General features: G+C 46.2%; 1 protein-coding gene across 1 annotated transcript in view; it reads right to left on the bottom strand.

Annotated features, from left to right (window-relative positions):
* Positions 1 to 8658: 8658 nt before the first annotated feature.
* AKAP10 (A-kinase anchoring protein 10) overlaps positions 8659 to 21264 on the bottom strand; it is a 109227-nt gene continuing 96621 nt past the window's right edge. Inside the window, exons 13-15 of the mRNA XM_033922735.1 lie at positions 11784 to 11836; positions 10778 to 10873; positions 8659 to 9178 (exon numbers count right to left, since the gene is read on the bottom strand). Coding sequence (XP_033778626.1) covers positions 9173 to 9178; positions 10778 to 10873; positions 11784 to 11836 — 155 coding nt within the window. The 3' untranslated portion in view covers positions 8659 to 9172. The remainder of the gene's footprint in view (positions 9179 to 10777; positions 10874 to 11783; positions 11837 to 21264) is intronic.

Raw genomic sequence — 21264 nt, 5'->3', positions numbered from 1 at the left:
AGCGGCTTTGTCTCTCCCTCTAGAGTCAGACTCCAAAAAATCCCAAGCCTTTCTAGAGGCCCTGGATTTTGACCAACCGCCTAAGGAGTTCCTTAAGTTACCCGTGCATGACATCCTACGGGAAACCTTTTATAAAAACTGGGAGAACCCTCTTACAGTCCCCGGGGCCCCCCGTAAGTTAGATAGCCTTTACCGGGTTATCCCGATCCCGGGGTTTGACAAACCTCAATTGCCCCATGAGTCTCTCCTTGTTGAGTCCACCTTGAAGAAAACTCAGGGCTCCAGTGTTTATGCCTCCACCCCTCCTGGCAGAGAAGGCAAAACTATGGACAAGTTTGGCAAAAGGCTCTACCAGAATGCCATGCTGGCCAACAGGGCGAACAATTACACGTTCCACTTCTCATTTTACATGAAACACCTGGTCCAACAGCTGTCCGCCCTTCAAAAATATATTCCTGAGAGAAAGATTCCACTTTTCCAGCAACAAATTTCCAGTCTCCTTCAACTGAGGAAATTTATGGTACGCTCTATCTACGATTCTTTTGAGCTGACCTCTCGTGCCTCTGCCATTGCTGTTGCCATGCGCCGCCTGGCTTGGCTGAGAGTATCTGATTTGGACATCAACCACCAAGACCGTCTAGCCAACACTCCCTGTCTTGGGGATGAACTTTTTGGGGAGTCCCTGGATTCAACCACCCAGAAACTCTCGGCCCATGAGACCAGATGGGACACACTGGTTAAACCCAAGAAAAAGGCTCCACCTGCTCGACCTTACAGACCTCAGTTCTCATATCAACGCAGGTTCTCAGCCAGACTGCTCAATCCGCCTTCACAACAACCTAGGCGGCCCCGTCAGCAACAACACCACACCCAGGCTCGTTCTCAGTCCAACCAACCTGCCAAACCTCTGCCACCTTCCAAACCCTCTCAGCCCTTTTGACTCTTCTCTCCAGGGCATAGCCAGTCTCCCGCCTTCATTGCCTCTTCCTCAACCAATCGGAGGCCATCTCCACATCTTCCTCAGCCGTTGGGAGGTCATCACATCGGACCAGTGGGTCCTCAACATCATTCGCCACGGCTACTCTCTCAACTTCCAGACTCTTCCACCGAACAATCCTCCCGTAGAGTCTGCTTCTCACTCCCCCCAAACCCCCCTCCTACTGAGGGAGGTTCAATCCCTCCTTCTTCTCAATGCCATCGAAGAGGTGCCTCCGGACCAAAGGGGTCAGGGATTCTACTCCCGCTACTTCCTGGTTCCCAAGAAGACAGGAGACCTTCGTCCCATCCTCGATCTCAGGGACCTCAACAAATGTCTGGTCAAGGAGAAGTTCAGAATGCTCTCCCTTGCCACGCTGTACCCTCTTCTTTCTCAACACGACTGGCTATGTTCCCTGGACCTCAAAGAGGCCTACACTCACATCCCAATCAATCCGACTTCACGTCGCTACCTACGGTTTCAGATACAGCACCGTCACTATCAGTACAAAGTGCTACCTTTTGGTCTCGCTTCATCGCCCAGGGTGTTCACCAAGTGCCTTATTGTGGTGGCGGCCTTCCTCAGGTCTCACAACCTCCAGGTGTTCCCCTACTTGGACGATTGGTTGGTGAAAGCTCCTACGTCACCGCTTGTGCTGCAAGCCACTCATCACACCATCTCGCTCCTCCATCTCCTGGGGTTCGAGATCAACTACCCAAGTCGCATATGCTTCCTACACAGCGACTTCAGTTCATTGGAGCAGTTCTCGACACCACACTAATGAGGGCGGTTCTCCCCTCCGATCGTCAACGGACCCTGCTCCACCTCTGTCGTCAGGTGCTCCTTCATCACTCCATTCCTGCCCGACAGATGATGGTCCTCCTGGGCCACATGGCCTCCACGGTGCATGTGCTTCCTCTGGCACGACTCCACCTCAGGACACCTCAATGGACTCTTGCCAACCAATGGTCGCAGACCACGGATCTTCTTTCTCATCCCATCTCTGTGACATCGTCTCTTCAGCAATCTCTTCAATGGTGGTTGAACTCCTCAAATCTTTCCAGGGGTCTACTCTTTCATCTACCCCCTCACTCCATGATCATAACCACGGATGCCTTCCCCTATGCGTGGGGAGCTCACCTAGGAGATATACGCACCCAGGGACTCTGGACCCCTCAGGAGTGTCAACATCACATCAATTTCCTAGAACTCAGAGCCATGTTCTATGCTCTCAAAGCCTTCCAGCACCTTCTCTGCCCTCAGGTTCTTCTCCTGTGCACAGACAATCAAGTCGCCATGTACTACATAAACAAGCAAGGCGGCACCGGATCTCGCCTCCTTTGTCAGGAGGCTCTCCGCATCTGGACCTGGGCCATGGCCCGTAATCTCTTCCTCAAGGCTGTCTATATCCAGGGCGAAGAGAACTCCCTGGCCGACAATCTCAGCCGCATTCTTCAACCTCACGAGTGGACTCTGGACCCTTCAACACTCCACTCCATCTTTGCTCGCTGGGGCACTCCGCAGGTGGATCTCTTTGCAGCGCCTCACAACCATCAGCTGCCCCAGTTCTGTTCCAGACTCTTCTCTCCTCATCGTCTGACCCCAGATGCATTCCTGCTCGACTGGACGGATCGGTTCCTCTATGCCTTTCCTCCTCTACCTCTGATGTTGCGGACGTTAGTCAAACTCCGCAAGGACAGGGCCACCATGATTCTCATCGCTCCTCGGTGGCCTCGCCAACACTGGTTCTCCCTCCTGCTTCAACTCAGCTCCAGGGAGCCCATTCCTCTTCCTGTGTTTCCTACTCTACTTACGCAGCAACGTCAGTCTCTACTGCATCCCAATCTGTCTTCGCTCCACCTGACAGCTTGGTTTCTCTCGGGCTGACCTCTCCAGAGAATCTGTCTCAGCCTGTCTGTCGCATTCTGGATGCCTCCAGGAAACCGGCCACCCTTCAATGTTACCATCAGAAGTGGACCAGGTTCTCCTCTTGGTGTCTGCTGCATCATCACGATCCCACCTCATTAGTGGTGGAAACTGTACTGGACTATTTGCTCTCTCTGTCCGACGCTGGCCTCAAGTCTACCTCAATCAGAGTTTACCTCAGTGCCATCACTGCGTTTCATGAGCCTATCCACGGAAAACCTCTCACGGTTCATCCACTGGTTTCCCAGTTCATGAGAGGCCTCTTCAATGTCAAACCTCCTCTGAAGCCTCCTCCTGTCGTCTGGGACCTGAATGTGGTTTTATCAGCCCTCATGAAACCTCCGTTTGAGCCTCTTACCACAACTTCGCTCAAACTTCTAACATGGAAGGTGCTTTTCCTCGTTGCCAGGAGGGTTAGTGAGCTGCATGCACTGGTCGCCGATCCACCGTTCACTGTTTTTCACCATGACAAGGTGGTTCTGCGTACCCATCCTAAATTCCTTCCCAAGGTGGTCTCGGCTTTTCACCTCAACCAGTCCATTGTGTTGCCTGTCTTTTTCCCTAAACCCCACTCTCATCCTGGGGAACAGGCGTTGCACACGCTGGATTATAAACGTGCCCTTGCATACTACCTTGACCGTACCAGGGCTCACCGCTCGTCCCCTCAGCTCTTTCTGACCTTCGATCCTAACCGTCTAGGTCGTCCTGTCTCTAAACGGACGCTTTCCAACTGGCTTGCTGCCTGTATTGCGTTCTGTTATGCTCGAGCTGGTCTCTCACTGGAAGGTGCTGTCACGGCCTACAGGGTCAGAGCTATGGCTGCTTCTGTGGCTTTCCTCCGCTCCACGCCCATCGAGGAAATCTGCAAGGCTGCCACTTGGTCCTCAGTTCACACGTTCACTACTCATTACTGTCTGGATGCCTTCTCCAGACGGGATGGACACTTCGGCCAATCCGTGTTACAAAATTTATTTTCCTAATGGCCAACCATCCCTCCTCCCTCTGTTAGCTTGGAGGTCACCCATGTGTTAAGAATATGCTGCCTGCTTGTCCTGGGATAAAGCAGTTACTTACCGTAACAGGTGTTATCCAGGGACAGCAGGCAGATATTCTTACATCCCACCCGCCTCCCCGGGTTGGCTTCTTAGCTGGCTTATCTTAACTGGGGACCACGCACTCCTCCGTCGGGCGGGAAGGCACTCGCGCATGAGCGGTGCGGCCAACTAGAACTTTCTAGTTAAAAGGTCCATACCGGGGCTCCGTCGGTGACGTCATCCATGTGTTAAGAATATCTGCCTGCTGTCCCTGGATAACACCTGTTACGGTAAGTAACTGTACTTTACTGTGCCTACAATTTGTTTGCTGGCAGCTACACTAGCCATAGTATTGCCATAACTGTGTTCAGTTCTGGTCATTGTAGCTCAAAAAAGATATAGTGGAATTAGAAAAGCTACAGAGCAACATAGTAACAGTAACATAGTAAATGATGGCAGATAAAGTCCTGAATGGTCCATCCAGTCTACCCAAACATGCACTCTTTATATTTTAATGATTTCATTTACATTTTTAAAATATATTTCTGGGCCAAAAACCCAGAGTTCTGCCCAGTATTGTGCATCTACTGGAGTCTCCGTCGAAGCTCACTCCAGCCCATCCTCAACTGAATGGCCATATATGGGACACAGAACATGCAAGCCTGCCCAGTACTGGCCTTAGTTCTTCAATATATGCCATTATTTTCTTTTTAGAGATACTCTGTGTTCATCCCATGCTTTTTTGGACTGTCACTGTTTTCCTCTCCACCACCTCCCTCGGGAACGCATTCCAGACATCAACCACCCTCTCTGTAAAGAAAAATTTTCTAACATGACTCTTGAGTCTACCACTCCTCAACCTCATATTATGATGCCCTCTGGTTTTTACCATTTTCCTTTCTCTGGAAAAGATTTTGTTCTACGTTAACACTTTTCAAGTATTTGAACATCTGAATCAAATGTCCCCTGTCCCTCCTTTCCTCTAGTCTAGGGTACACATATTCAGGACTTCCAGTCTCTCATCATATGTCCTTTAGTGCAAACCTCCTAAGAAAAATATAAGAAGTTGCCTCCACTGGGTCAGACCAGAGGTCCATCGCGCCCAGCGGTCCGCTCCTGCAGCGGTCCATCAGGCCTATGACCTGTGAAGTGGTCCCTGATTATTCCTATAACCTACCTCTACTTCTATCTGTACCCCTCAATCCCCTTATCTTTTAGGAACCTATCTAAACCTTCCTTGAACCCCTGTAGCGTGCTTTGGCCTATCACAACCTAACATCCTAACATCTTTGTCACCTTCCTCTGGACCGCTTCAAGTCTTCTTATATCCTTTGCCAGATACAATCTCCAAAATTGAACACACTACTCCAAGAGGCAACTCAGGGGTGATATGATAGAAGTCTATAAAATACTGAGTGGAGTGGAAAGGGTAGATGTGATTTACTTGTTCACTCTTTCCAAAAATGCTAGAACTAGGGGGCATGTGATGAAGCTACTAAGTAGTAGATTTAAAACAAACCAGAGAAAATATTTCTTCATACAACATGTAATTAAACTTTGGAATTCATTGCCAGAGAATATGGTGAAAAATCAGTTAACTTAGCATGGTTTAAAAAAGGCCTGGAAAATTTAGTTCTTAGGCCATTATTGAGATGGTTTGGGGAAATCCCCTCTTATTTTTATGATAAGCAGCATAAAATCTGGTTTACTCCTTTGGATCTTGCCAGGTACTTGGGACCTGGGTTGGCCACTGCTGGAACCAGGATGGACCTTCGATCTGTCCCAGGATGGCAATCCTTATGTTCTTATTGGCATGTTTAATGCATAATATGCTATTGGTTTTAAAAGTATTTCCCTGCAATTTCATCGAATGTCCCCTAGTCTTTGCAATTTTTGATGGAGTGAAAAATCGATCCACTTGTACCTGTTCTATTCCACTCAGGATTTTGTAGACTTCAATCATATCTCCCCTCAGCCATCTCTTTTTGAAGCTGAAGAGTCCTAATCTTTTTAGTCTTTCCTCATATGAGAGGATTCCCATCCCCTTTATCATCTTGGTCACTCTTTGTCAAACTGGCATACTGCAATTTTTGTACTGACCAGATTTCTCCATGCCTGGTCCTTTTTTTTCTGCTGATCATCTATAGTATTTCTCCATCCTTTGTTGTCCCTCTGTCCCCTTAATATCCGTATTAATATTTTGAAGATATATGGATAGGCTAATTATGCATTTGGTAACAAATGAATAACTGCCTTTTGAATTCCTCTATTGGCATGAGATTCTTCACATGGAATATTCCCAGACCGACCAATAAAAAGTCCCCAACAACTCAAAAATGAAAATTTTTTAATGAAAATTCTTATGTCATATCAATGCTAGCAAAATAAACTCCTCATCCAATCACAAGAAACAGAAGTGCTTTTAAAAATATTGCAGAGCCACAACAGAGGGAGCAAACAGTCCCACTGAAATGAAGGTACAAGCCAGGGAGGTAAGCTTTTGGTGCTTCTGTGGCCTTTTAAGCTGACCTGCTCCACCCGCACCACTGCTTGTGCTTGTACTGTTCTATCTATATTGGAGTAACCAATTACAGCCAGGTTGGTTAATTCAGGATTAGCTAATGCTGAGCTAAATGTATGCAAACCCGCAGTTAAGCCAGAATTAATTTTTCCAACTGCTATAGCGACCTTTATCAGATTCTATTAGGCCCTCAGCGCCACCACAGTGGCTGTTGGCAGGGAATAGGGGTGGAGCCTTGAAAAGCGGTTTGAGCGAAACATGTCAGCTTTGGACTTTGACATCCCTAACGGCATTGACATCTCTAGCAGAGACCACTTAATCACAAGCTAAGTATCAGCTTACAGAGTGGAAATTATAGAAATAAATGAAACATTATGCTCTTGTAGAGATAAGAAAATAATTTGTAGAGATAAGAAAATAGTAGACCCAGTGACGAGCTGACACGTAAATCTTAGAACTATGAGAAGTTTGAGTTCTGAGTGGTGGCGCTAAGGGCCTAATAGAATCTGATAAAGGTCGCTATAGCAGCTGGAAAAATTAATTCTGGCTTAACTGCAGGTTTGAATGATTTAAGCTACCTTGAATAAATAATTAGTGCATTTATCTGACTGAGCTAAATGTATGTGCATGGAGTTTTCAGTCAACGCCAGGAAAAAGCTTGAAGAAAAGACACTTCGGTCCACATTTAGGGCTCCTTTAACAAAGGTTTTTAGCACATGCATTGGATTAGCATGCTATCCGAAAAAATACCGCCTGCTTAAGAGGAGGCGGTAGCGGCTAGCGCGTGCTAATCTGCGCGTTAAGGCCTTAACACACCTTTGTAAAAGGAGCCCTTAAACTTGGAGTAAATTCCCAGTGTGAACAGGAGCAAGAAACAACGTTGTCAAATGTGACTCGGAAAAGAGGTCATGGACTGAAACTGAAGGGAGACAGGACCAGGACAAATGTCAGAAAATATTGTTTCACACAGCGAGTGGTGGACGCCTGGAACGCACTCCCAGAAGAGGTTGTGGTGGAAACTACCATTCTAGGATTTAAGGGCAAGTTGGACGCACATCTTCTTGCAAGACACATTGAGGGATATGAGTGACCAAGGTCCTCGTCGGGGAACACCTATCTGAGCCTCCGCGGGTGTGGATCACCGGACTAGAAGGACCCACGGTCTGATCTGGTGCGGGCATTTCTTATGAGATTATATACTTGAGAAGTAAGAAATTATACATGTGAAAACAGTATTATGTTATTTACCCCTTTGACATTATCCTCATTTGTTTAACTCTCTAAAATAATATACAAAACCACCTAAAAACAAACCAAGGGATCCATTTATATCTGTTAGGCCTGGGTATTTTCTTTTCACCAACAAAGAAGAGACAGATATCACTTTTAATATTTTATATATATATATATATATATTTTTTTTTTTGTTTTTTTTCTATATATTTAAATCAAACACAATTAAATAGATTATGTCTTAAGTACATGAATACTTGAGCATGGAAAAAAAATCAAAATGGTACATAGTACCAAAAACACTATACACAGCTTTTTCTGCATCTCATTATTAAACAGTACATGTCTTTATACAGTGAAATATTGCAATGAATTGTATCTCTAAAGTACAAACATTTGTTTTGTTTGTGAACACTGGAGTTTTGTTAATAGTTTATATAAAGTTCGTTTTATTTCTGTGACAACCTTTTGGAAAAAAAACACATTAAATTCTGTCAAATGTAAAAACCTAGATGAAAACAAACTAGACAATAAACCTGTTAAACATTGTACCTGGGAACAGGAATAAAATCTCCAGTGACGGAACGGAGTGAGGGCTGGCATGTTCTGTGCTCTGAAGAACCACACCAGAGTGGGCAATTTGATACCCATTGGAGTGACAATGTTAGAGGAAGGACTGTTTGGAAAATATCTATGGTTTACTAATGAGAACCAGGGGAAACAATGTAAGATCAAGACCTGGGATTCTAGTTTTCTTGTTGCTATGATGATATTCTGGGATGTATGTATGAAAGGGCTAAGAAAAGCTAGGTGAAGAACACATGGTTTGGTTCTTTCTATCAGGCGCAAAGACATTCAGAACTATGAAACACTGGAGCTTTTTCTAGTGCAAGGATATCGTCATCTCAGTCCTAACCCACTGTTGTCTGCGCTTGGGGAAATGCAGTAGGGAAGTAGAGAGCTAGGTGTTCTTTATTTTTCTTTCATTTTATTTTCATAGACAGGTAACATCTACTTCAAAGTAAGGAAAGATAAAATGCAACTGCACCCTATCCCTGCCAAGTTCACTTAGTGATGCCTTGTTGCTCTGTGGAAGCAGGGAAGGGTGACCTGTTCTTGCTACTTCCTGCACACCAGAGCTTAAGTGAAAACAAAATCCCATCCGAGGTCTTCGGTACGTTCAAGACAGCATTGTTCTTTAAAATGGTTGTAAATCCTTCAGTTTCTTAGGGCTGCAACAAAGGGATGCTTCTTCATACATTTAAAACATTCATTCAGATGAGATCAGTGCGCAGCAGAACCTGCTCTGCTCTGAAGGAATAATGAATAGAGGAGGGATCTTCAAGTTTTTACTCTCTGCACTCTTATATTCATGCAGATATCAATACAGAACTTTGTTTTCACTAGCCTCGTGAAGAAGAATCCACCAAAGTGGGAACGGTCACCTCAGAACCAGGTTACAATATGTCCTCCTTTCTGAGCTCAGAGCTGATAAAAACAGAAAGAAAAAAAAAAAACAACACCACAAAATAATTTGTTCATGGATGGAAAGGAAGTATGATAAGGTGCTGCAATGACTTCAGATAAACACATTTTGAAACTGGCTCTGGACCATGAAGGACTATCTGCAGAATTTACTATTTTTAAAATCTTTTCCCCATTCTCCTATTCCCAACCATCAGCCAATAACTATATTACATTCCTTCAAATAAATCATTTTTTTTGTGTGTGTGTGTGGGGGGATGCTGGGAGGTAGAAACCTGCCCCCATCACTCAACTGAAACAGGAGAACTGTGAAGATCTACATCAGTGGTATAAAGAAACCTCAGAGTTCTTCACAATTCGCATACAATGAGACACTTTCTCTGTACCATCTGAATGAGGCCAGGAACCACAAGATGCTCTTTTTCCTAAGCTGCCATCAAGCTGTCATCAGTGGTACCAGATGACTGATACAAAAAGAGAGATTTTATTCAATTAAGCCAAGATAAAAGTTTTAACACAGCAACACAAATTAAAATGGCACTTCTGGTGAACCACCACCAGATTGTCATCTTAGATCAGTGGTCTTCATTGCAAGGCCCGCGAGCAAATGGCAGTCCACAAAGACCTTCTGGGGGACCCTTGCAGATGTCCAGAGTTCCATCCCCCCTTTCCTCCCGCCAAAGGATCAAACACTTCTCCTTCCCAGCAGCCAGAAGTGTGGGTGAAGTAAACACATTGCCTTTGGTGGCCAGGAAGCTTTCCTTCCAATTCTGCTTGCTGTCCTTGCAAAGGTGGGAAGCAGTAGTAGAGGGTAAACTTCTGGGCTGCCAAAGGCAGTGTGCTTACTTCACTCACACTACCGGTGGCCCGAAGAGTGAAAGAACAACTGCTGAGAAGGGTAACTACCGGATCCAGGGGGGTTGGGGGAGGTTACTGGAGAGATGCTGGACCATGGGGATGGAGAGAAAAAAAAAAGAAAGAGATGCCAGACCATTGTAAGAAGGAAGAAGGGGGGGAAGGAAAGGAGAGATACCAGACCACAAGAAGGGAAAAGGGAAGGAGAGAAAGATATCGGACTACTGGAGGGGGAGGGAAAGAAGCCAGACCAGGTGAAGGGAAGGAGAGAAAGATATTCCAGACCAGCAATCTGAAGTGATTTCAGAGGGGAGCAAGGCCAGCTTGAGCAGCAGGCTGCAGAATTTGTTTGCCCTGGTGAAGATTTAAATAGGTATGGGGAGGGGGAAAGGGAGGGCACAAGCGTGGCATGGAGGGGGGTGGAGAGGCGCTGGCACCCCTACTAAGACGGTGCCTAGGGCGGTCTGCACCCCCCTTTTACTATGCCACTGTAACCACTTACCTTCTGCAAAACATTTCAAATGTTGCACGTATGAAGAATGGATGAGGTGATAAGAAATGGAATTTTCTCAGTTAAATGAAGTGCCTAGCTTAGAGGCTATTGCTAGCAAGACAACTGATCAGAGTTTGCAAAGAAGCTAAATGAAGAAGGCTTGAGTCCATCTGCATGCACATCTTTGCACAGGAAGACGGCTCAGCTGGTCCAGCACAGAAGAGCTGCTGCAGGGTGGGTATGAGTCCACTTACCTTGGTAGACTTCTCCAATGACTTTTCACACTCTGCCTGCTGCATAACGTCATTGACAATCATCTTGGCTATCTTCCAAGCCATTTCTTCCTGAGCCTGAAACAAGAGAAAAGGAGCCTGGCTGATTTATTTAATAAAAAAAAAATACAGTTCATCTGATCATCCTTCTGCCTACAAGCTGCTGGGATATGATGAAAACACAGCCAAATATTCTATGTTTAGGTGTTGCAGGCAGACTGCTACCGTGTTTTGCCAAAAATAAGACAGTGTCATATTAATTTTGGGCCCAAAAAAATGCATTAGGGCTTATTTTTGGGGGATGTCTTTATTTTTTTTCATGTACAACAATCATCTCTCCCTTCCTCTCCTCCACCCCAGTTCTTCCTCTTTCCTTTCTCCCCCCCCCATGTGCAACATCTTTCCTTCCCTCTCACCCATCCCCTTGTGCATCTTTCTATCCCTCCTTCCCATTCCTGTGTGCAGCAGAACCCTACTGACTCACCCTGTGATGCAGCAGAGGGAAATACCCCAGTGGGGAAGACCACAAAGCAGCCCGTTCAGAGCGCTGCTTTAGGAGGCTTCAGAGTGGAGGTATGTCAGGTCTCACCGGGGTGGGGTGGGGGGGTTGCTGAATTGACGAGTCCAATTTTTTTCGGCAAATCGGGCAGCACTAGTGTCAGCGATGGAGTCAGGGAGTGTTGGGAACATTCGGGGGGGGGGGGCTTTGAGGGTTGATCTTAACTAGGGCTTATTTTTGGGGTAGGGCTTATATTAGGAGTATCTTTAAAAGTCATGCTAGGGCATATTTTCGGGATAGGTCTTATTTTCAGGGAAACAGGGTATCAGGAAGTGAATGGACAGCAGTGGCACCAAACCTTGTTGTTATTACTGCTTATCAACTCCTCTGTATTTGGCTGTATACACAGAAGAGTCCATGAATTACATAGGACAGAACACTAGATGTTAAAATGAGCACCAACATATAAACGAATAAAGCATACTGCACCTCATCTGTGTTTCCTTGTACCCATTTCTTCATAGCTTGAGAGAACATTGACCCTAGTAAGGGAAATATAGAAGGGAGATGGGATCAGTATGGTCTATGAAATGGGTCTTGTTAACATGGGCTGAACTGCAAAAACAATCAGTGAAATAGGTCCCAGGTCTCCTAACTCTAGGGTTGATAGTTGATAAGTGGACATGACCATCATTATATGTTCTCATGTGCCTTCAAGGGTTTATTTATTTTTTTAAGTAAACTTCAAAAATAATTTTCTTCAGAGAAGACAAAAGGTGCTGGAGTGTGGAAAGAAATACAGGCCATATTTAACTTTCTCCTGTAACAATCAAATTATTCCCTGATCTGTTCACTTCAATTTAGCTTAAGCCAGGAGAGCACTGGAGGCTTGCTCTGTGACTGCTTCTATAAATCTGTCTGCTTACTTCAGCAACGTAATACAGTCACTCACAGCACAACTGATGACTTCCTAATTACTGGCTTAATGGCAGTAAATTAGCTTTAAAAGTATTTCATTTTCAATTTACGGAAAATGCCAGGAAGCTGCATGCATTCACTAAAAGGCCAAAGTAATGAGCTCTTTAGAGCAGTTCTCTGTGTGATCAGGGAGGTGGCTGGCTTAGGCTCTCCCCTCTGCAGATGGAGACATTTATGTTTTAAAAATGTTATCTTATGATGTGTTTAACATATTAGAAACAGAAGTCCTGTATTTGTCTACACAATAGGCAGGCCCAGTAGGAGCTTCTCCCTACCTAATGCTGTTACTGTGCTTCACAGGAGACACCCTGAGGGGATGTCAATTCAAGACTCTATACAGAGAGTCTCCAGGCACTGCTGCAGCTCCCAAGTAGGAAAATCACTGTCAAACATGCAATGTGGACATCTGTCTAAGGAGGACCTTTCCCAGGACCTTCAATCATTGCTAAGACATAACCCAGGTGTGAAGGGTTGCCAAATTTATCCAGTCCTGTATGTGAAAGGCTCATTTGGTTTAGCACCAACTTATCTCTCTTCCCATTTTAGATTTTATACTAGGAAGAAAAATACCCGAAGCTCAGTTAAAGCATATCGTTATAAAAAATCATTGGATAGGACCTTGGCATTCCAGGCAGGAGTAATGAATTCATTTTGAACGCCCTTATCTCTCCATCCCTCACCTATTATCAATTCCGGAAAGATCTTAAAACTTATCTATTCAAAAAATATGAAATACAAAATTGATTTTATTTTTTAAATTTATTAAGGTATTAAGCTTTGAATCAATTTATGATTATTCGTACAATCAACTGTATTGTGTAATTTCTATTTACTATATTGTAATTAATTGTACTCTGTAATTACTATCTTTGACAAGTTTTACAAGGTTGTATCTTTTCCTTAGTGCTTTTATTCTGAATTGTGTTTTCTTCTATTTTAAAAATTGTTTTATGACTTTGGATTTCTATTCGCTAGTGTAAATCCATTGTGTAAACTGCCACGAACTGATGGTTTGGCGGTATATAAAAATAAATTATTATTATTATTATTCCTACAAACACATTCTGAGCCCTCCGATCCTAGCAATGACAGGCTCAGTAATCCTTTTACCCATTTCCTAAGCCATGCAGGCCAAGAGAAGACAAGCTTTGTATCCCTCAGCCCTCCAGTCCTGGGTGGAGAATATATGAACATTTTCCTTCCAATATTCAGCAGGACTTAGCCAGCCAGGAACAGCACCCAGCCAGCTAAGTCCCTTTTGGTCAGCTACCTGCCAATATTCAGATGGAGATATCTGGCTATTTTCCACTGACTATTGGGCTCGATGGTCAGTCCGGTGACCAGCTATGTCACATGACACAGCCATGTCACTGCTGATTTTCATCAGCTGGCTGGCTAAAAACAGATAGACCTGCCTAAAAGGCTAGTTTGGCCATTAGCCTTAGCCAGCCAAGCCAATGAAAACTGCCTCAGCCAACTACCCCCCCCAGATCAGATCCCTCGAAGGGCTCATGAACTTTAGGAAAGCAATAAAAAACTACCTGTTCACCTAATCCCCTTGTCTATTACTGCATGATTAAAACACAAAAAATGTATATTACTCTGTATATATCAAGTAGGCAGTAAAGCACAGTTACTTACCGTAACAGGTGTTATCCAGGGACAGCAGGCAGATATTCTTGACTGATGGGTGACGGCACCGACGGAGCCCCGGTACGGACAATTTTAGAGTGATTGCACTCTAAGAACTTGGAAAGTTCTGGCATGCCGCACCGCGCACGCGCGAGTGCCTTCCCGCCCGACAGAGGCGCGCGGTCCCCAGTTAAGATAAGCCAGCTAAGAAGCCAACCCGGGGAGGTGGGAGGGACGCAAGAATATCTGCCTGCTGTCCCTGGATAACACCTGTTACGGTAAGTAACTGTGCTTTATCCCAGGACAAGCAGGCAGCTATTCTTGACTGATGGGTGACCTCCAAGCTAACAAAAAGCGGGATGGAGGGAAGGTTGGTCATTAGGAAAACAAATTTTGCAAAACAGATTGGCCGAAGTGTCCATCCCGTCTGGAGAAAACATCCAGACAATAATGAGATGTAAAAGTATGAACTGAGGATCAAGTAGCAGCCTTGCAGATTTCCTCAATAGGAGTGGAACGGAGGAAAGCTACAGATGCTGCCATAGCTCGGACTTTATGGGCCGTGACAGAACCTTCCAGTGTCAGTCCGGTCTGAGCATAACAAAATGAAATGCACGCTGCCAGCCAATTAGACAACGTACGTTTAGAAACAGGACGTCCCAATTTATTTGGATCAAAGGACAGAAAGAGTTGGGGAACTGATCTGTGGGGTTTCGTACGCTCTAGATAGTAAGCTAGAGCCCTCTTACAATCCAAAGTATGCAGCGCTTGTTCCCCAGAATGAGAATGAGGTTTTGGAAAGAAAACAGGCAGAACAATGGATTGGTTGAGATGGAATTCAGAGACAACCTTAGGGAGAAACTTTGGATGCGTACGCAGAACCACCTTGTCATGGTGAAAGACCGTAAAAGGTGGATCTGCAACCAGGGCATGAAGCTCACTGACTCTCCTGGCAGAAGTAAGAGCAATAAGAAAAAGTACCTTCCAAGTGAGAAACTTGAAAGAAGCGGTAGCCAAAGGTTCAAATGGAGGCTTCATCAAGGCAGAAAGAACCACATTGAGATCCCAGATAACAGGAGGGGCCTTAAGAGGTGGTTTCACATTAAAAAGACCCCGCATGAACCTGGACACCAGGGGATGAGCTGATAGAAGTTTTCCATGGATCGGCTCATGAAAAGCAGCAATGGCACTGAGGTGGACTCTGATGGAAGAAGACTTAAGGCCAGAGTCAGACAAAGAAAGCAAATAATCCAACAACGTCTCCACTGCCAGGGAAGTTGGATCAAGATGATGAAGAAGACACCAGGAAGAAAATCTCGTCCACTTCTGATGGTAACATTGCAGAGTGGCTGGCTTCCTGGAGGCATCTAGAATGGAACGAACGGGCTGAGACAAAAGCGTATCATGAGAAGTCAGCCCGAGAGATACCAAGCTGTCAGGTGCAGAGACTGGAGGTTGGGATGTAGAAGGGTCTCCTGATGCTGTGTAAGCAGAGAAGGATACAGTGGAAGAAGAAAAGGTTCCCTGGAACTGAGTTGAAGTAGAAGGGAGAACCAATGTTGTCTGGGCCACCTCGGAGCAATCAGAATCATGGTGGCTCGTTCCCTCTTGAGCTTGAATAAGGTTCTCAACATGAGAGGCAGAGGAGGGAAAGCGTACAGGAACAGATTTGACCAATCGAGGAGAAATGCATCTGCTGCCAGACGGTGAGGAGAGTAGAGTCTGGAGCAGAATAGGGGCAGCTGGTGATTGTGAGGAGCTGCAAAGAGGTCTATCTGAGGAGTGCCCCATTGAGCGAAGACAGACTGTAGAGTTACAGGATCGAGTGTCCACTCGTGAGGTTGGAGAATTCTGCTGAGCTTGTCCGCTAAGGAATTCTGTTCTCCCTGAATGTAGATAGCTTTCAGGAAGAGATGGTGATCTATGGCCCAAGTCCAGATCTTCTGTGCTTCCTGGCACAAGAGGCGAGAGCCTGTCCCCCCTTGCTTGTTGATGTAGTACATGGCCACTTGATTGTCTGTGCACAGCAGAAGGACCTGAGGAAATAGAAGATGTTGGAAGGCCTTGAGGGCATAAAACATCGCTCTGAGTTCCAGGAAATTGATGTGATGCTTCTTTTCCTGGGCTGTCCAAAGATCTTGAGTCTGGAACTCGTTAAAATGAGCTCCCCATGCATAAGGGGAGGCGTCGGTGGTGATGACTAGTTGATGAGGAGGCTGATGGAACAGAAGACCTCTGGATAGATTTGAGGATACCAACCACCATTGTAGAGATTGACGAAGAGATGATGTCACAGAGATGTGTCGTGAGCAAGGGTCCGTCGCTTGGGACCACTGAGTAGCAAGGGTCCATTGAAGAGTTCGCAGGTGAAGACGTACGAGGGGTGCGACGTGAACTGTGGATGCCATGTGACCCAAGAGTATCATCATTTGTTTGGCAGAGATGGAATGTTGTGGAAGTACCTGCTGACATAGAGACTGAAGAGTCTGAAGACGGTTGGATGGTAGAAATGCTCTCATGAGGAGTGTGTCCAATATCGCTCCAATGAATTGGAGTCTTTGAGTGGGAATGAGATGAGACTTGGGTAGATTGATCTCGAATCCTAATATTTGAAGAAACTGGATGGTTTGGTTGGTGGCCAGGAGAACTGCTGGAGCGGATGTGGCCTTGATTAACCAGTCGTCCAGGTAAGGAAATACCTGAAGGTGGTGAGAGCGCAGAAAAGCAGCTACCACGATGAGACATTTGGTGAACACCCTTGGAGAGGAAGCAAGACCGAAGGGCAGCACCTTGTACTGGTAATGACACTGATTGATCATGAAACGGAGATACTGTCTTGAGGTTACATTGATTGGAATGTGAGTGTATGCTTCTTTGAGATCGAGAGAGCATAGCCAGTCGTCTTGGTTGAGAAGAGGATAAAGAATGGCTAAGGAAAGCATCTTGAATTTTTCCTTTACCAGATGTTTGTTGAGATCGCGAAGATCTAGAATTGGTCTGAGATCTCCTGTTTTTTTGGGGACTAGAAAATAACGGGAGTAGAATCCCTGATCCTTTTGATCTAGAGGCACTTCTTCTATAGCGTTTAGAAGAAGGAGGGATTGAACTTCCTGAATGAGGAGGGCAGATTGAGGACTGTTCAAAGCAGACTCTTTTGGCAGGTTTTGGGATGGAAGAGTCTGAAAGTTGAGAGAGTAGCCGTGGCGGATGATGTTGAGGACCCATTGGTCCGAAGTGATAACTTCCCACCGGCTGAGGAATAGAGAGAGACGACCTCCTATAGGTTGAGGCAGGAGAGCAGATATAGGAGTACTGGCTATACTTTGGAGAAGTAAGTCAAAAGGGTTGTGTCTTCTGCTGTGGAGTTGGCTTAACAGGCTGCTGTTGCTGTTGTTGCCTGGGAGGCTGACGCTGTTGCTGCCGTTGACGCCTGGGTTGCTGAGCAGTTGTTGGCAATGGCCGAGCTGTGAAACGGCGTTGATAGGCTGACTGTTGTCTAAAAGGCCTTGTTGGGGGAGGCTTTTTCTTATTTTTAAGAAGGGTATCCCAACGTGTTTCATGAGCCGACAGCTTTTGAGTAGTCGAATCCATGGATTCTCCGAAAAGCTCATCCCCTAGGCATGGGGTGTTGGCTAACCGATCTTGATGATTAACATCAAGTTCAGATACCCGAAGCCAGGCCAGGCGACGCATTGCCACAGACATTGCTGTCGCTCTGGATGTAAGTTCGAAGGTGTCATAAATGGATCTAACCATGAACTTACGCAACTGAAACAGAGAAGACAAGCAATGGTGGAAAGATTGTTGTTTCCGTTGAGGAAGGTATTTTTCAAAGGAAGCCATGGTGGTAAGGAGATGTTTCAAATAGAAAGAAAAATGAAAGCCATAATTTCCAGCTCTATTTGCCAACATTGCATTTTGGTAGAGCCTCTTACCAAATTTATCCATGGCTTTGCCCTCTCTGCCAGGAGGAACAGAAGCATATACACTGGCTCCTGCAGATTTTTTAAGGGTGGATTCGACAAGTAAAGATTCATGAGGAAGTTGTGGTTTGTCGAACCCAGGAATGGGAATTACTTTGTACAGAGAGTCTAACTTACGTGGGGCCCCTGGAACCGTTAAGGGAGTCTCTAAATTCTTGTAAAAAGTCTCCCTCAAGATGTCGTGAAGAGGGAGCTTCAAATATTCCTTTGGAGGTTGGTCAAAGTCCAGGGCGTCCAGAAAAGCTTTAGACTTTTTGGATTCAGCCTCCAAAGGAATAGACAGAGAATCACACATATCTTTCAGGAAACTGGAGAAAGATGAAGTGTCATGCTTAGAGGACGGGTCATGTACAGCAGACTCCTCCTCATCTGAGGAACATTCTCCTTCAGAGAGAAAAGGCTCTTCTGAATCTCCCCACAGATCAGGATCCCTGACATGGGGAGAACGATCTCGAGACTCCGGGGTAGTTGGGTCTGCATGCCGGGTCTTGCGCACCGACTTACCCGATCTCATCGACATCGACCCAGGCGATGTAATCGGTTGCACCGGAGCCGAAGTCTGCACCGATTGATGCTGAGCTCTCGGCTCCGGCGCAAGGACTGGCATCGATGTCGATGAGGTGGAGTGAATCGGCACCGAGGGAGTGGATACCGACAATATAGGTTGCTCCACTATCGGTACCGGCTCAGTGCGGACCGGCACCGGAAGGTTCGGTGCCAGGATCGATGGAAGGAGCTGTTGCAATTGCTGCTTGAGCTGTTCCTGGAGAATGGCAGTAATACGGTCATCAAGGGATGGCACCGGTACCGCTTTTTTCTTCTGCGGTACCTGCGGTGCCGCTCGACGCCCCGGAGATGAGGAGCCCGATGTCGAGGGACTCACCTCAATAGGGGCGGAGCGCTTCCGCTGGCGCCTCACAGTCGGCAGGATTGGACTCACTGCACTCGAGACCAGAGGACGTTCCAGCGGGGAAGGCTTCTTAGCCGGCTTACCTGCATGTTGGGACGCCGGTGCGGAATCTCGCGGCGTCGAAGAAGAGGGTGCCGACTGAACCGGTGCCGAAGTCGGAGTCGATGGAACGGGATCGGACATCTCGGCACCGAAAAGTAATCGCTGTTGTATTTGGCGATTTTTTAATGTTCTCTTTTTCAGTGTGGCACAGCGGGTGCAGGTGGAGGCCTGATGCTCAGGACCCAAACACTGTAAGCACCAGTTGTGTGGATCCGTGAGAGATATGGGCCGAGCACACCGCTGGCACTTTTTAAAACCTGGCTGAGGGGGCATGAACGTGAACACCGCTTCAGCCAAATCGAAGGCCGAGGCTTCGATGGTGGCAGAAGGCCCCGCAGGGGAAAAGCCAAATTGAATGAAAAAACAAAAGTTTTTTTTTTTTTTTTTTGAAAATAATGAAAGAAAAAGAAAGAGGCAAAAGCCAAAAAGGTTTACGCGAGCGGGAAGGCAAGTTCAAAAAATTTTCAACAGCCGTTGAAAAAACGCGTCTTCTTAGCTCCGCGGAAACTAAGAAACTGGGGACCGCGCGCCTCTGTCGGGCGGGAAGGCACTCGCGCGTGCGCGGTGCGGCATGCCAGAACTTTCCAAGTTCTTAGAGTGCAATCACTCTAAAATTGTCCGTACCGGGGCTCCGTCGGTGCCGTCACCCATCAGTCAAGAATAGCTGCCTGCTTGTCCTGGGATAAAGATTGCATAGTAAGTCTAGCAAATTATAAACTGTTGTCCATATATTATGTATGTCTAACCTGTAACCCGTTCTGAGCTCATTGGGGACAATGGGATAAAAATAATTAAAATAAATAAATAAGTGTGAACTGTTGACCTTTGCTCTGAGTATTCAAAGCTGATGACCCCGGCATTGCATTGAATATTCAGGATCACTGCCGACCATGGGAGGCAACCGGGCCTCCTGTGGTTCAGTACTGGGCCCAAAGTCTTTATCTATGGCCATATTTCAGGTTTTTGTACCCTAGTATTGGGCTATTTATTCATAAGAAATGTAGATTTTATTATTGTTACAATCTGCAGCCGGGACTCGGTGCTCAGCTGCAGACAAGGGTTGACTCAGCTGACCCGTTTAGTAATTTCGAGTTTATGCCCAGCAGTGTCTACTGCGAGCTGTCAAAGCTCAAAGTTAACAAGGCAATGGGGCCTGACAACCTACACCCCAGGGTGCTCAGGGAGTTGTGTGATGTCTTGGCGGAACCGCTATCCGCGCTCTTCAATCTCTCCCTTAATACAGGCAACGTCCCGTTGGACTGGAAGACGGCTAACGTCATTCCACTTCATAAGAAAGACTCCAAGATGGAGACAGCAAACTACAGACCAGTGAGTCTCACATCAATAGTGTGCAAACTAATGGAAACTCTAATCAAACGCCAATTGGATACGATCATGAACGAGGAGAATCTACGGGATCCCCGTCAACATGGATTTACTAAGGGGAGATCCTGCCAATCCAACCTGATCAGCTTCTTTGACTGGGTGACGAGAAAGCTGGATGTTGGGGAGTCCCTGGACATAATATACCTGGACTTCAGCAAAGCATTCGATTGCGTACCACACCGCAGGTTGCTGAGCAAGATGAGTTCTATAGGATTGGGCGACACATTGACGAAATGGATTGGGAACTGGCTTGAAGATAGGCTTCAGAGGGTAGTGGTGAACGGCACCCCCTCCGAAATGACGGAGGTGATCAGTGGAGTGCTGCAGGGCTCCGTCCTGGGCCTGATCCTGTTCAACATCTACATAAGAGACTTGGCAGAAGGGCTCCGAGGTAAAATAGCATTATTCGCCGATGACGCCAAACTAAGCAATGTAGTGGCCAATAGCACAACAGAAAAAAATTCAATGTCCGACAACATGATGCACGACCTACTACTACTGGAGAGCTGGTCTAGGTCCTGGCAACTCAGCTTCAATGCCAAAAAATGCAAAGTCATGCACCTGGGCAGCCAAAATCCATGCAAGACTTACACCCTAAATGGTGAGATCCTAACAAGAACTGAAGCAGAACGTGACTTAGGGGTGATCGTCAGTGAGGACATGAAGACTGCCAATCAAGTGGAGCAAGGCAAATCATAGGTTGCATACGCAGGAGTTTCGTCAGCCATAAGCCTGAAGTCATTATGCCATTGTATAGATCCATGGTGAGACCACACCTGGAGTACTGTGTGCAATTCTGGAGGCCGCATTACCGAAAGGATGTGCTGAGACTAGAGTCGGTCCAGAGAATGGCCACCCGGATGATCGCGGGTCTCAAGGATCTCCCGTACGAGGAAAGGATAGATAAATTACAGATCTACTCACTCAAGGAATGCAGAGAGAGGGGAGACATGATCGAGACGTTCAAGTATCTCACGGG

This window comes from Geotrypetes seraphini, chromosome 15, assembly GCF_902459505.1.
Source record: "Geotrypetes seraphini chromosome 15, aGeoSer1.1, whole genome shotgun sequence".
Taxonomy (NCBI): Eukaryota; Metazoa; Chordata; class Amphibia; order Gymnophiona; family Dermophiidae; genus Geotrypetes; species Geotrypetes seraphini.
Note: the sequence above shows the minus strand (reverse complement) of the source record. Positions and strands in the feature narration are given on the sequence as shown.